The sequence below is a fragment of the Glycine soja genome, chromosome 9 (assembly GCF_004193775.1).
Source record: "Glycine soja cultivar W05 chromosome 9, ASM419377v2, whole genome shotgun sequence".
Lineage (NCBI taxonomy): Eukaryota > Viridiplantae > Streptophyta > Magnoliopsida > Fabales > Fabaceae > Glycine > Glycine soja.
In genome coordinates, this window is record NC_041010.1 from 45,845,034 (window position 1) to 45,860,667 (window position 15,634).

A 15,634-nucleotide genomic window follows, 5' to 3' on the forward strand; every position below is an offset into this window, starting at 1 on the left:
CCAAGATATTGAACCATTGATTATGGTTACATTGGATAGAAACTCTGCTATATTGGACATTATTAGGCTTATAGTAACCCTTGAGCCAAAAAAATATTAAGCTAATGTAAAAACAGAAAATAAATAATAGGAATAAAAAATGACTTAATTGTATTTTTTTTCTCTAAAATTACACAATTTTGTAAATTTTGTCATCAAGATTTTTTTTTTTTTTTTTGCAAATTTTACCTTCAGTTTACAAAATATCACAAATTTTGTTTCAACATACTAAAATTGTCACAATTAAGACAACTCTGTAATAGTTTTGTTTTTTCCTTCTTTTAAATCACTAAAATTAAGACAATTTGCGATCTTTTATAATTAGGAGGCAAAATATTCAAAAAATAATAATAATTTAAGAGCAAAATTGGCGAACTTGTAAAACTTTTGAGACAAAATATACAATTAAGTCTAAAAATAAACCCCTTTATTTTTATAATGAAATAAATATAGTTCTCTTGTTTAATTATAATCTTCGAAATATTTTTCTTTTTGTTCAAATAGTTAAGGATTTGTAATAATTTGAAATACAAAAAATTTTAAATTTTTTAGAAGTTTAGTAAAAAAATTAATAAAACTTAAAGAAATAGTAGGGTGTAAAATTATTTGAAGAGTTGGATTTTTTTTTTTTCATTTTACATCTAATCTGATATTTTAATTTGTGAGTTTTAATAAAAGTAAAAGTGATAAAGGTGTTAATTATAGAAGTTAAAGATTTCTTTTTGTTGAAATAGAAGCTAAAGAAATGATAGATCAAATTAACTACAAAAATAAGACTAGTTAGGTTGTGGTTCATCTACCAATCAAAAAGAAAAGAAAAAGGTTTTGGATCATCACACGGTGAATGTGCAGTGGAGTAACGAGAAAGGTGAGTGGTTGCACGTACTGAAACATTGCAGAATGTGCCGACACACGACACGGTGCCACGTGTACGTGAGTGAAAATGAATTCGATTTTGCATGTATTTGTGGGGCCCCCCGGATATTGACTATTCTGTTCGAATTCCACAGTTTGTTGACTTTGTTCTATCAATCTCATCCTTTCCGTATCCAAGTAGAAATAAATAATTCAGGATATATTGCATAGTGGAAAATATGATTGCCCACCAATGTTTTTACACTAATTTTATATGGGTTTATGATACAGACCATTTTTTTTTACACTTGATTTTTCTCTAGTACTTGATGGAATGGATCAAAATAGAGATTTTTTTAGCCAAAAAAATAACAATGACAAATAAAACAGTGTCAAAATTCATTTCGTACTTTTTGTGCAGAAACACTTCATACTAAATACCAAGGCTGTTTGAAAATATGCTATTATATATATTTCTCTAAAATTAAATTAAACATTAATCAAACATGTTTGTGTTATGAACGAACTTTTGAGCAATACGTGATATATCTAAAAGATAACTATAACCTGCGGAGAAATACAATTTTCATGCAATGAATTGGTAGGTGATGTTGTTTAGTTCTCTTTTTATTCTTTCTTTTTTTTGGAAGCAAGATATCCTACAATTATAAGTTATGGGATTAATTTTCGAGGTATAAAAATCACTAAAATGAATTTAAATCCTCTTTTAATATTTTTTTTTCATACACACGATTAAAAAATTAAACTTTTGTCAGTGTGCTTAAGAAATTTAATCATCTATTCATTGTCCTAAAGAGTTGGTATGTTGTTTCGTTCTTATCTATAGACGTGGGGTTCTTCAATATGCAGGTTCAAAATACGTACTTAATAAATGGAAGCAAATGATTCGAATATGATTGTGATAAATGGCAATTGCAAGTTGTTCTAATTAATAAAGGAAAATATATATCATGAAAAGGATTGGATACCATGAATTTGTTTTTTTATTTTTATTTTTCGGCTTAAATGAAAAAGGCTTGGATAGATATGAGATGAGAGAACATTCTGAAAACCGAGTTTTTTTCTATGGCAAATATTTACTGAATTATTTTCCTTTGATCTTCAAATGACGTCGCTTTGATCTTGATTCTGATCAAATTCCATGGTCATTGTCTCCACTTTATAGTGCCTTTTCAAGTTCGAACATATATTTGATGATTAGCCTTCTGAACAGTTGATGGATATATTGATTATAATATATTTATATGATCAGAAGTCATTTTTAATAGTCATAGAGACACACCTTTGTCTACCATTTTCAAATTCCAGTTTTGATTCAAAACAAAATGGGATAAGAGAAGACAGATCGTGGTCATACAGTCTTGTCAGTTGGTTGGAATGTCATTGGTGTTTAAGGCTAAGTGATCTCTATTATGACTATGTTTATATTGACATAGCATAATTTAAGCAAAAGTATTCATTTAAATTATTTTATTATAAATTGTGTAAAAATTCTAACCAAAATATGTACTAAGTATTTATTATATAAAAACCATTAATATAAACATTAATTTTTAAAAATTACTCGAACAAAATACACAATAAGTCTAACTAGTTTCTCGGTTAGTAAAACACAAAATTATAATAGTGTATTTGGTACAATGAAATTAAAAATAATACTTAAATTAAAGTAATCTAACCAAAGTGCAGGATTCATACTAATTTTTAGAATTTTCCTTCTTTCCGCTCCACTTCACCACTTCCAAACACATGATAAGTGTCATGATAAAGTTGTATATTAGACTAACTAATGTTTTTTTTTTTTTATCAATTTGTTTAGGTGTTGAAGATAGTCGCCTGATAGTTAAACACTTATAATTCTATTAAATATTAATTTAAGTGAAATTAAGTTCGATCTTTTTTAAACAATGTATCATAACATGAATAAAATAAAGACTCCAATTAAAAGTGATCAATTATGTTTTGATAAAGATTAATTATTAAAAAAATTAGTGAATACTTAAACCAATCTTATGATAAACAAAATACTAGGTAAACACATAAGTGAAAAACTTTACAGAGTTAGGAACCAGGCAGTAGCATCATGAAAGTGGAGCTCCACAATGGGTAATAGTGCAGAGAATCTAGGTCAGAGGTTTTATATTCAATTTCTTTGTAAACATTATCATAAATTTGTAACATCCTTTTAGTTTAAGTTTAGTAAATGATCCTATTCATAATTGAAAAAAGAAACAGTACAAAAGGTATGATCTTAAATTCGTTGTTCAACCTTTCACACCAGGTATAACATTTTTATAGTATTGAATAATTTTAGATTGGAGATGTGAGGCTCTAATTCCTTAGGACCAATTGGGTGAGACTTCTGAGAAGAAAAGAGACTACCTTCACTCTGTAGCCTCTGGTTGACACTTGACAAAGTGAAAAAAATTATGAATGCAAAGTCCTCTTAATTTATCAGATTCTAAAAATAAAATTCCTTTTTATGTATTAAAAAATATTTTGGATTATGCATTCTGGATATAACTATTTCACATCTTAATTATGAAATTCTTCTTTTCTCGGCCATTTTATTATAAAAAAAACTCATTCCAGAATAGTAAATGAAAAAATAAAGTTGGCCGGAATGAGTTATTTTTGTTTGAATATTGTTGAAATGGTCAGAGAGCAACCTTTTTTCACTCCACACAATAATTTTATATCCACAAATTACGGCAAAAAATTCCTATCTTTTGCTTATTATTTTGAGGTCTCTAATCACTTGTCAATCATTTACCACAGCAGTTAAATCCATTATAATCTGATATAAATTACTTTGCTTAGACATATCAAAGACTTTATTCAATCCCCATTTGTCTAAGGTGCAATAAGGTTATTAGTGCTGTTCTCTCTTCTTGAACTTCTCTTTATTCCTCAGATCCTGGATTAAAGGAAAAACATAAACACCAGCCAGAAGATTCCTGAGCCTTGTTTTGCATAATTCTTGAGGAAGGAAAATAAAAAAAAGAGCAAAATGTCATTCACAGGAACTACAGATAAATGCAAGGCTTGTGATAAGACTGTTTATGTGGTTGACATGTTAACTCTTGAAGGTATACCTTACCATAAAAACTGCTTCAGATGCAGTCACTGCAAGGGGTGCCTTACGGTATGATTCTTCCACACCCTTTGTTGTTGTTATTCAATTCTTCAATTTGTTGCTATAAATATGTTTGCTAAATATGCTTGTTTCATTATTGTCTCATTCTTAGAATGTTTTATGGTTGAATATGGCATTCAATAGTTTGTAATGACATCAAAATCATATAGAAAAGAAGCATGCAATTACTTTGCTATTACATGCACAACTCATTCATGAAATGAAGTAAAATGCTTTGGTATCTAGCACATTATTGAATTCCATGGATTACCAATTTTGATTATCTTGGATTCCTAGTGCTAGAATTTAAAATGTGTAATGACATTATCACCAAGCTTGTACTTTGATATGGTTTGATACAATGAAAGAAGACATTTATGTAGTTTAAACTTGTTCCAAACTTTGGCGCTAATGGTGCAATATATTTTATTTTGGTTATCAGATGAGCACCTACTCCTCAATGGATGGTGTCCTCTATTGCAAGCCACACTTTGAACAACTTTTCAAGGAATCTGGCAATTTCAGCAAGAACTTTCAAACAGGTAAGATGTAACCATCTTTTGTTCAGCACTTTGTTTACTATTTTTATTCAACCACAATCTCATTAGGTACAAATTATTATGCACCTGTCACTTTCTATTGACTTGGCTAACATGTTATGTTGTTTTTCATGAACAAAATTGCGGCACAGCAAAGTCTTCTGATAAACAAAATGAGACGGTGTGTTCACTATCCAACCTAAACACATGTTTCCATTTTGACTATAGGGGTGTTTTACTTGGGACATCATCATCATCATCATTATTGAAAACCTTTTTTATAATAAGCTTGAGTCATAAAGCAGCTATATAATTTTATTCTTTCAAATATTCTTGTGTAATCTTCATTTACAGCATAAGACCCCCAACAGACTCTCATCCATGTTCAGTGGAACTCTAGACAAATGCTCAGTTTGTTCAAAAACAGTCTATCCTCTGGAAAAGGTTTGTAATATCAGCAAACTCTATTGTAAGACTCACAATCAATAATGACACAAAGGAATTATAAGATTTTTTTCCCCATTACTATCTTAGACACATTTTACGGTGTCTTTGTAAACAGATAAAGCATATATGTGGTTCTTTAGGTGATTTTCGTGTTGTTCATCAATCAGAATTTCAGTTTCACCTCAATGATTTGCGTAATATATGTTTACATTAAAGATTCTCGAGATAAAACTCTAATTCTGATTGGAGAACAGCGTGAAAAGCACCTAAGGAATTGAATCTAAGTTTTGTCTTTATAAACTGATTTCTTAATTATCACCTAGATTAGACATTTTGGTTGAACTGAACTAATTACAGAACTTTTGCTTGTTAAACAGATGACACTTGAAGGGGAATGCTATCACAAGAATTGCTTCAGATGTGCTCATGCAGGTTGCCACCTCACACATTCCTCCTATGCTGCCCTGGATGGTGTCCTCTACTGCAGGCATCATTTCCAACAACTTTTCATGGAGAAAGGGAACTACCATCATGTACTCCAATCTGCTAACCACAAGAAGAATGCCACACAATCTCCTGATGAACCTGCTGAACCTGCAGCTGAAGGAGAAGAAGAGCCTCCAAAGCCAGAAGAATCTGATTCTGAGAAACACACAGAAGAAAAGCCTCAAAATGAAGCATAGGAAACATGAGTTGCTTCCTCCCTTTTTTTCAGGGATCCTACTATTGAAAGGTGTTTTTGTTAAGTGTTGTTGGCACACTCTTTTTGTCTGGTTGAATTTCACTGTCTAACATTTTTTTTTCCTTACAAATTAGTTTAATCGCAAGCTAATTTGAGATGTTTATTATGTATTTAAACAAAGAGTTGTTAAATATAATATAATATATATTTTTTTACCCTTTTGTTGGAGGTTTTTCTCCTTCGGTGATATGATATCATATCACTACTACTATGTAATAACATAAGGGACACAGTCAAATATTGTTCACCAATTTGTCTACCGATTTGCGCTTCAACACAATATGTGATATATATATTAGTTTGTGCATTTCACAAGATAAAAAGTTTAATTTATAAAGCAAAGTTTATGATAATAAATATTTTTAAACATATAACTTATATATTTTTTAGATGATGTATAAATTATATTCTATACTTATGATAAATAATTTATCTTATAATATGTAATATCCTAGTTTAAAGAAAAACTTAAAAGAAATATTCAATCATATAACTATATAATTTTAATTATTAAATTCCTAAAAAGAAATATTCAATTAAATCTTAAAGAGCGTAGCTGTGTAGGTTATTCTTGTTCCAAAGCCCCAATGGCGGCACCGGGCACCGAGGAAGCTGTTAGTTGTGTTAGCAACAGCACACACTCAGCGATGGAAAACGACGACGAGCACAAGCTCCATAATCACACGGAACAAGTACAAGAACAAGAACAAGAAGAAAATGAAGAAGAAGAAGAGGTTTGGAGTTCTTCGGATTCTGAAATCGGTGAAGCGTTGGACTGGTTGGATTCGAAGGAGGAAGCTGAAGGCTCCTCCTTTTCCCTCACTTTGTGGCGCCCCAACGCTCACGGCGGTCACCACCACCATTCCTCCACTCTCCAACCTCTCGCCAATCGCAACCAGAAGTTCTCCCATCACATTCGTGCTTCACCCTTGGAGGTTTTCTTACATACCCTTTTGCTTCCTTTCGTGCATAATTTGTAAATAACCAAATGCGTATTTCCTTGTTCACTCTAAACATCAAAATGGTCACTTTTTTTTATTCGTTTGTTCATTAAAGTTTGTATTTTTATCGTTTTAGGAATGTTCATAGACCACTCAAATTAACCAACAAGGTTTGGGTTTAGTGTAATTGCTAGTTTTGCACAACGTGGCGAATCAAGGTTTGAATCCTCGCTGTGAGACGCGCCAACATTTAGCGTCTTACGCCGTGTCTGAAGGAGGATAATCGTAGGGGACCAAAAACATGCTAATTTCATTGTTTTAAGTTTGGGATAAGTTTAGTGCATTTGGTGGTGAACGTGATTCCCTCATTGTAGTTGTTTTCGTACCTGTTAGTGCGTGTTGTTCTTGTTCATTCACTAGAAACACTAAAGAGGTCTTTTTTTTTGCTCGGTTAAATATAGAATTTTTTTTAATTTTATGATGGTGCCATTGGTGCGTGGTCTTGACTTCTGAGTTCTATTTTGTTGACTCTCCGATGGTCCGATGATGTGGATTTGTTTGAATTTTCGGTTGTGAGGTGATTCTATTCTTTGGGTTCTGTGGAGTATGTTTGTTTGGTTCGAATTTTAAGATAGATACTTGGTGGTGCAGGAATGGGAAGGGAGGATGAATGTTGGCATGTCTAATTCTGTGACCACAGCAATTCGTGGAAGTGTTCGAGACATGGCCATTGGGAAGACTAAAACTACTGAGAAAGCAGACCGGGCTACTGTTGAGCAGGTGAGTGGTGGTTATTTCATGAAATCCGGTACTTAAATTTCTTTTTATTTATATATATGATTTTGTTCTTCATAAAAGAAAAGAAATTGTACATGTTCAGAATTCAGACAGATATGTACGAGCCTTATTTTTTTGCTGATGTTTTTTTAACAATTACTATGCAAGTAACTCTAAAGTTTCTTCCAGGCAATTGATCCTAGAACTCGCATGGTTTTATTTAAGATGCTGAACAGAGGTGTCTTTCATGATATCAATGGATGCATTTCAACTGGAAAGGAAGTATGTGATACACTTGAAGCTTTTGTTTACCTGTTTGTTTTTATGATGATGACATGGTTTGGATCATCGACTATATGTGATATCAAGACACCACATTTCCGTTTCTTACTTTGTTGTTTTCTAACAGGCAAATGTTTATCATGCAACTAAATCTGATACTCAAGAACTTGCAATTAAAGTATACAAAACATCTGTTTTGGTATTTAAGTAAGTACAACAGCTGTAGCTTGTTTCAGCTTCTTCTGTTGCTATAGATTGTATTGGAGGCTGAAATGTTTAGAAAGAATTATATAGGCAGCCATAAATTATTTTCTTTTTAAAGAAAAAAACTGGGACATGTATTCAAGCATAATTTTCTTATTGTTTTTGTTTTATCGTGCAAAGGTTTTGTCCATGTGCTGGATATTGCTATCCATTTCCTCTTCTATGCTTCTGTTCGTAATTAAATTGGGGGTTTATTCACTTACTGGGGCATGAGGTTTTTGATAATCTGTACTTCCTTCTGTTCTCTCTGTTTTTCTGTGTACAAAATATTGTTGAAGAATTTATGGAAATCTCTGGGCTTAGGATTGTTAATACTTTCTAGATAGATGTTCTTTTAATATATTCCTTAGATACATACAGCATGAACGCAGCTTGTAAATTGTAATGTATTTCTACTACATTGACTATAGACGAAGTTTCTTGATTCAAAGTTGTTTGTTTTATGAACTAAATTATATGATCTTATCGATATCAGGGATAGAGATAGATATGTGCAAGGAGACTTCCGGTTTCGAAATGGATACTGCAAGCATAATCCCAGGAAAATGGTAAAAACATGGGCTGAGAAAGAAATGAGAAATCTTATGAGGTTTGTATTTGTTCTTATTTCATTCTCTTTTTCTACTAAAATGCTTGTAAAAGTGAAGTACAATATACGTCATTGGGGGTATTGTTAATAATCCTTATTTGTAGGTTATGAATTGAAGTGCTATGGATCTTAGATAAGTTCCATAATGTCTTTTACTTGAACCAGGAACTTGTGTGCTTATCCTTTTAGGTGCAAGATCTTTTATAAATTTAGTGTTTCTCTGAAAGGAATTTAGTTTGTGTGCACTAGAGAGGAAGTGTTTTTTGCATCAATTTTTCTTTCTGTACTACGTTTTCTTTTTCTGTTAAAGTGACTCCTTTTTGTATGCGTGCTGTGCATGTGGGTTTGTTCCTTTGGTTGTGTCCAAGAGAAACAAAAAGTTTGATTTCATGTTTGCCTGAGTTGTTTCTTTATTTTACCCCCTCTATATTTGATTGCAGGCTTAAGGCAGCAGGAATTAGGTGTCCTACGCCATATCTTCTGAGGCTACATGTTCTGGTTATGGAATTTATAGGTATTACTTTTGTTTTGAATTTTAGAGTATCATCTGGTGACTGATCAATGTGATTATGTGATCATTTTTAGAATATAATTAGGTGTTCTACACCATATCAACTGTTTATGTGTGACCGATTGCTTTTGATTATCTATCAGTCTATAGTTGATTATATGGAATATCAGTGTATAAATCTCTACCATTGAATATGAAAAAATGATGAATAGTTTACTTGCTCTTTTCATTTGTATTGAAGGTGGAACTACTTGTAGTTACCCTCAATAATATCAAATTTATTATCATCAGTTGTAGAAATTTTAATTTCTTGCTGCTGCATATATCATTTCATTCTGGTAATGCAGACTATTGTTTAAGTAGAAATTACAAATACAATTTTATTGAAGTTCTGTTGTTTTTGTTGTTTCTCACAGGAAAATCTGGTTGGGCTGCGCCTCGTCTTAAAGATGCAGCTTTATCTTTAGACAAGTTGCGGGAAGGCTATGTTGAGGTTTGTCAAATCATTATTCATTACAGTATCTAATGATACTAGCATGGTTTTGTACTTAAAACCCTTTTGCAGGTGTCTTAAATATTATGCTGTTGGGATGCTATAATATAAGCTTCTTATTTAGGTTGTCAAAACCAAGAAGTTTATGGTCTAGAAGAGAAATGCTAGCAACACTCTCTAACATACTCTTTTGAAGACACTACTATTGTTTGAAATTTATTAGAGATCACAAAATTTTGTGGGTCCTTATTTGATTTGCATCATTCTTGATTTTGTAGTTTCCAATAATTTTTAACCAATAATATAGATTGTGTTAGAATGAGTGTGTTGCTAGTACTCTTGTCTAGAGTGATTACTAAAAAAATCTCACTAATATGGTTAATGTATGAAAATTTTATACTGTCTCTGGAGCATTTAAGGATTCTTAATGGAGACACTTCTGTCACACATTTCTTCTAGGTTTCATTCTTGATGGAAACCCTTCTCTTTTAGGTTTCTAAGGGTTTGAAGGTCTATTCCATGCATCGAATAATTAAAGTTGAAATCATGAGCATTTTTTGTTTCAGATTATTATTGCAATGCGGACATTGTATCAGAAATGCAAATTGGTGCATGGTGATCTCAGTGAATATAATATACTTTATTTTGAGGTGAACACCCCCTTTGCCAGTTTATATTTCATTGATTGAATGTGTCTTTCTGTCAATAGTTAATTCATATGGTCTTTATTTGTCACTTGTCAGGGTCACTTGTATATCATTGATGTTTCTCAAGCTGTTGATCCTGAACATCCTCATGCCCTTGATTTTCTGCGTGAAGATTGTGTTCATGTATCTGTGAGTATTTCCAATGGCTAGCTGTAAATTACAGATTTTTTGTCCACTTCCTTAATTGATGTGGGGATAATATGGAAAAAGTGTGATTAAGTAGCTTTTTGGCCTGCAGGACTTCTTTAAAAAGCATGGTGTAGCAGTCATGACAATAAGAGAATTGTTTGAATTTATTGTCGATGCATCCATTACTGATGATGCCGTGGATAGTTACCTAGAAGAGGTATTTGGTATTTGTTTTATTATTGTTCATACTTTTTGAATAACTTAAAAGAGATCTTAATGGTTTTCAAAATATTTCTAGGTGCAACAAAAAATTTTGGCGAGAGATGTGTCTGCTGAGGATGAGATTGCAGACTCTGTATTTGTGCAGGTAACTTGCCTTGTTATTATCATTAAATAAATTTCAAAACCTGATCTTCACCTACATGGGGCTTATTCTCTAACACTCCCTCGAGTCTAACTGACTTGACTCAGTTGTGACTTGCCTTTAATCTTGCGTTGTGCTTCAAGTTTTGGTCTTAGAAGTCACAGATCTTGCTTTAATTTATTACTTGGGTTTGTGTTTATTTTCTTGAGTCTTAGAAGCATCAGGTCCGATTTTCATTTTCTAAGCCCTATTTCTAGTTTTTCTTGGATATGAACTGTGATTACCATATTAGAATTTATGTGTGAACCATATCTTAGAATGTGAAAGTGTAGTTGGCTTTTAGCTCAAGTAGCCTGTTTGTTCAAAGATACCTTGATGACACTTTGGACTCATGGGGCCCTCTTGCTCTTAACTCACTACATGTTCTCCAACACTCCACTAGTTTGTTAATATATAATGGAACTATAAAACTCTTTCTTTATTCTTATTTAACTCTCCATTCCCTTATTTTCTTTCCAAAGCATATATGTGATATTGAGTTTATTTTTTTTGTTTTTATATTTTGAAGAACTGAAATGGGATTCAGATTTGGTTTTCATGGGCACTGTTTTTGTGGTCTTATCTTTTCTCTTTTTTCTTACATATTTAATTTTGTTGAAATCTTGTTACAGTCCTATATTCCGAAGACACTAGAGGATGTGAAGAATGCTGAGGAGGATGTACAACGGATAACAAGTGGGAAGGACACCAAAGATTTATACTATCAGACCATTACTGGACTTAAACATGCTCTGTCATTAACACAGACTTCACAGCAAAAAACCCAACAGCAGAAATCAAGTCCCACAAAGGATTCACCGGTTATTTCTGATGATAAATCTAACCTCTTAGAGGATGATGCCGAGGGTCAATCTGGCAAGGATGAAGACGATGAAAGTGGTTCTGAAGAGGATTCATGCTCAGAAAGTGAAGTAGAGGATCCTGCGGATATAAAAGCTGCTAGAAAAGAGGCTAGGAAAGAGAATAAGAAGAAGGTGAAGGAGGAGAAAAGAGAAGCACGTAAAACTAAAGTTCCTAAGGCTGTTAAGAAAAGAAAGAAAAAGTTGGCTAAAGCGAAAAAGACCAGATAGATAGTTGTAGTTATATGTAATTGGCCGAGTTGAGTTTCCCTAGTAGTGTGGATTTAAGATACAACCAAATTCACCAAATATTTTTTTTTAAAAAAATAGCAATTTTGTTCACTCTTACTATCTTGGGAGTATCTTCTACAAGGAGAGGTTAGAAAACACGGTTTCTGTTACCTATGTCTGCATTGCCAGCTTTTCTTTACACTCTTGCTGTTTCTATTAAGTTGAGTGGAAGTGTGTAATGGAAATAATTTCAATACCTACATGCACTTCCTTCGTTTAGTTTTTACTAAGCTTTCAAATTTTGTTGGTTTCTTCTGGGAAAAAAAATGCCGCAGTATTACTTTTCTAGTTTAACTTGTGCATATACCATCGAGTTTCAACTCTTGTATTTGCAAGATGGTTATGCAATCATTATTTGATGAAAGTTCATATGTGTGGATTTACAATTGGCAGTAAATAGAAATAATTTGTCGTGTGCATTTTCATGTCACAAATAAAGAGAAATAGACATATTTTGTTTATCTATCACCTCGCATGATTTTATCATGTGAAAACCTCAAATTGCAACTCAAGCTCGTGTTGAGTCCTTTGTAATGTTATTTTATTAAATCAGATATTATTAATGTAATTGGCTCTTACAACTCATGCCGGATAGCATTTGGATAAAATCCTCCCAACACTAGTATTAGTTGGGATTCATTCACGTCTGACAAAAACAAAGTGCTCTCCAGTTTAGATTAATGTAATTGGCTCTTACAACTGATGCCAGGTATTACTGTGTTTGCTATCCCCTTTGCTTGTGGACAAATGGATCAACTCTTCGTGAGGAAATATCAAGCATGCATTGGTAAGTTCTATAATACGTATCAAATTTAAGAATTTCAATAACTATTCCAATAATGCAATCATCTAACGAATTTTCACTCTAACACATACAATCATCCAAAATCTTAAAATGAGACTCACATGATTATTTTACAAAATACTTTTTGATCATAAAAACGAATTTATTTGCATAAAAAATCTTCTTTTTTTTTTTACAACTGAAAACGATGTCTGAATCCTGTAACTGGTTGTTAAACTTAAGAACCACAAATAACTGATATTGGAACAAAATACATGCTTTAGCTAGATAGGAAATGTGAACGGCAAGGTGTAGAAAAAAAGGCAAGAGCATAAATACTTCCTCATGTCTGAAGTTTGCTCTTGTTTTCAAATCAACTAAAGATGGTGAACCCAAATCTCAGAACAGACCCTTCCACCATTTACAACCTTATCAAATCCTACGCACTTTCCCCCTCAACCATCCTCAAAGCCCATAACCTCTTCCAACAAATCCACCGACCCACGTTGCCCTTTTGGAACATCATGATCCGCGGCTGGTCCCTCAGTGACCAACCCAACGAAGCAATTCGCATGTACAACCTCATGTATCGCCAGGGCCTGTTGGGTAACAACCTCACATACCTTTTTCTCTTCAAGGCCTGTGCTCGAGTCCCCGATGTTTCTTGCGGCTCAACGATTCATGCCCGCGTTTTGAAACTTGGGTTTGAGTCCCATCTCTATGTTTCCAACGCCTTGATTAACATGTATGGCTCTTGTGGTCATTTGGGTCTTGCTCAGAAGGTGTTTGATGAAATGCCTGAGAGGGACTTGGTTTCGTGGAATTCGTTGGTTTGTGGGTATGGTCAGTGCAAGAGGTTTAGGGAGGTGTTGGGTGTTTTTGAAGCAATGCGGGTGGCTGGTGTGAAGGGCGATGCTGTGACTATGGTGAAGGTTGTTTTGGCATGCACTTCGTTGGGTGAGTGGGGTGTTGCTGATGCCATGGTTGACTACATTGAGGAAAATAACGTGGAAATTGATGTTTACTTGGGGAATACACTGATTGATATGTATGGACGCCGTGGTTTGGTTCATCTGGCTCGTGGAGTTTTTGATCAGATGCAATGGAGAAATTTGGTTTCTTGGAATGCAATGATTATGGGTTATGGGAAAGCAGGAAACTTGGTTGCTGCTCGGGAGTTGTTTGATGCTATGTCGCAGAGAGATGTGATCTCGTGGACTAATATGATCACAAGTTACTCTCAAGCAGGCCAGTTTACGGAGGCCTTGAGGCTTTTCAAGGAAATGATGGAATCTAAGGTGAAGCCGGATGAAATAACAGTTGCCAGTGTGCTTTCTGCATGTGCTCATACCGGTTCACTTGATGTTGGGGAGGCTGCTCATGACTATATACAGAAATATGATGTAAAAGCTGATATTTATGTTGGAAATGCCTTGATAGATATGTATTGCAAATGTGGTGTGGTTGAGAAAGCATTGGAGGTGTTTAAAGAGATGAGGAAGAAGGACTCTGTGTCATGGACTTCGATCATTTCAGGCCTTGCGGTTAATGGCTTTGCAGATTCAGCACTTGATTATTTTTCACGGATGTTGAGGGAAGTTGTGCAGCCATCTCATGGAGCCTTTGTTGGAATTTTGCTAGCCTGTGCACATGCCGGATTGGTTGATAAAGGATTGGAATATTTTGAAAGTATGGAGAAGGTTTATGGACTGAAACCGGAAATGAAACATTATGGATGTGTTGTGGATCTTTTGAGTCGCTCTGGCGATTTACAAAGGGCATTTGAATTCATAAAAGAGATGCCTGTGACTCCAGATGTGGTAATATGGAGGATATTGCTGAGCGCTTCTCAGGTTCATGGAAATATACCCTTGGCTGAGATTGCCACAAAGAAGCTTCTTGAACTGGATCCTTCTAATAGTGGTAACTATGTACTTTCATCTAATACTTATGCGGGCTCCAATAGATGGGAAGATGCTGTTAAAATGAGAGAACTGATGGAGAAGAGTAATGTACAGAAACCATCAGGTAGCAGTTGCATAGAAGTAAATTGTTCAAACAGTTCTCAAGATTCTTGTTTTATTGAACATGAAGAGAAGAGTGAATTAAATGTTGTCTAGAAGATTCATTTATTATTCATAATTTGATTTCATTTGCGGGACAGCCATGAACCAAGGGTCTTAAAATTTTGAACCTGACCCCTGATGGCCTAATCAACTTCGAATTGTCAATTGTTACACAAAAGTGACTTAATTATAATTGGTATCTGTTTCCATGGAGCAATATTTTGATGTAGAACTGGTTGAGTTGCTTATTATGGATTACAGATGGAATTGCAAAATGGGCATAGGATTGATGATTCCTAAATTGTATTTTAGTATGTGCCTTAATGCAATGTGCTCATTTTGGGTTAGTGGCTACACTAAATTGCAAACTAAGCCTCACTAAAATTGTTAGTGGCTGCTACAAACTCATCTATGCAACTATCTTCTCAACTCTCCAAAGCTGCAGCAAAAGATGGCTAACCAGCTCCCAACGACAGCCATATAGCATACTGAGATGTTGATGCTAAAGGATCTACACCATCAAATTCAAATGCAAGGGGCAAAGGTCGTTTAAGATTCTGAATACCTATGTAATCACGATTTATTAAACTGGAAAAATCCTGCCATGATAGGAATTCGACATAACTCAAGTAGTATATGGGCAAACCAGTCTAAAAACGTTTTGTGCATTATTTTTCTTTCCTGTACTTGAACATTTTTGTACTTTATTGTTCATAGCATACCTTTTGAATTATAATATGCTTCTTGTTTGCTATTTA

General features: G+C 33.7%; 3 protein-coding genes across 3 annotated transcripts; all 3 read left to right on the forward strand.

Moving 5' to 3' along the window:
- Positions 1-3,925: 3,925 nt before the first annotated feature.
- On the forward strand, positions 3,926-5,853 carry LOC114368551 (LIM domain-containing protein PLIM2c-like). Its single transcript, XM_028325773.1, has 5 exons — positions 3,926-4,004; positions 4,560-4,593; positions 4,660-4,771; positions 4,945-5,034; positions 5,415-5,853. The coding sequence occupies exons 1-5, from the start codon at positions 3,926-3,928 to the stop codon at positions 5,718-5,720; spliced, it is 621 nt and encodes a 206-aa protein (XP_028181574.1). The 3' UTR covers positions 5,721-5,853.
- Positions 5,854-6,332: 479 nt separating this feature from the next.
- Positions 6,333-12,277, forward strand: LOC114425236 (serine/threonine-protein kinase RIO1-like). Its single transcript, XM_028392073.1, has 12 exons — positions 6,333-6,714; positions 7,372-7,500; positions 7,687-7,779; positions 7,907-7,986; positions 8,519-8,632; positions 9,073-9,146; positions 9,560-9,636; positions 10,203-10,286; positions 10,380-10,472; positions 10,582-10,689; positions 10,771-10,839; positions 11,508-12,277. The coding sequence occupies exons 1-12, from the start codon at positions 6,367-6,369 to the stop codon at positions 11,964-11,966; spliced, it is 1,728 nt and encodes a 575-aa protein (XP_028247874.1). The 5' UTR covers positions 6,333-6,366; the 3' UTR covers positions 11,967-12,277.
- An 886-nt stretch (positions 12,278-13,163) lies between these two features.
- On the forward strand, positions 13,164-15,634 carry LOC114425238 (pentatricopeptide repeat-containing protein At2g22410, mitochondrial-like; the record flags this gene model as incomplete). The annotated part of the gene is made up of 1 exon (XM_028392074.1): positions 13,164-15,634. A coding segment is annotated over one exon (1,767 nt), but the record flags the coding sequence as incomplete, so codon positions are not given.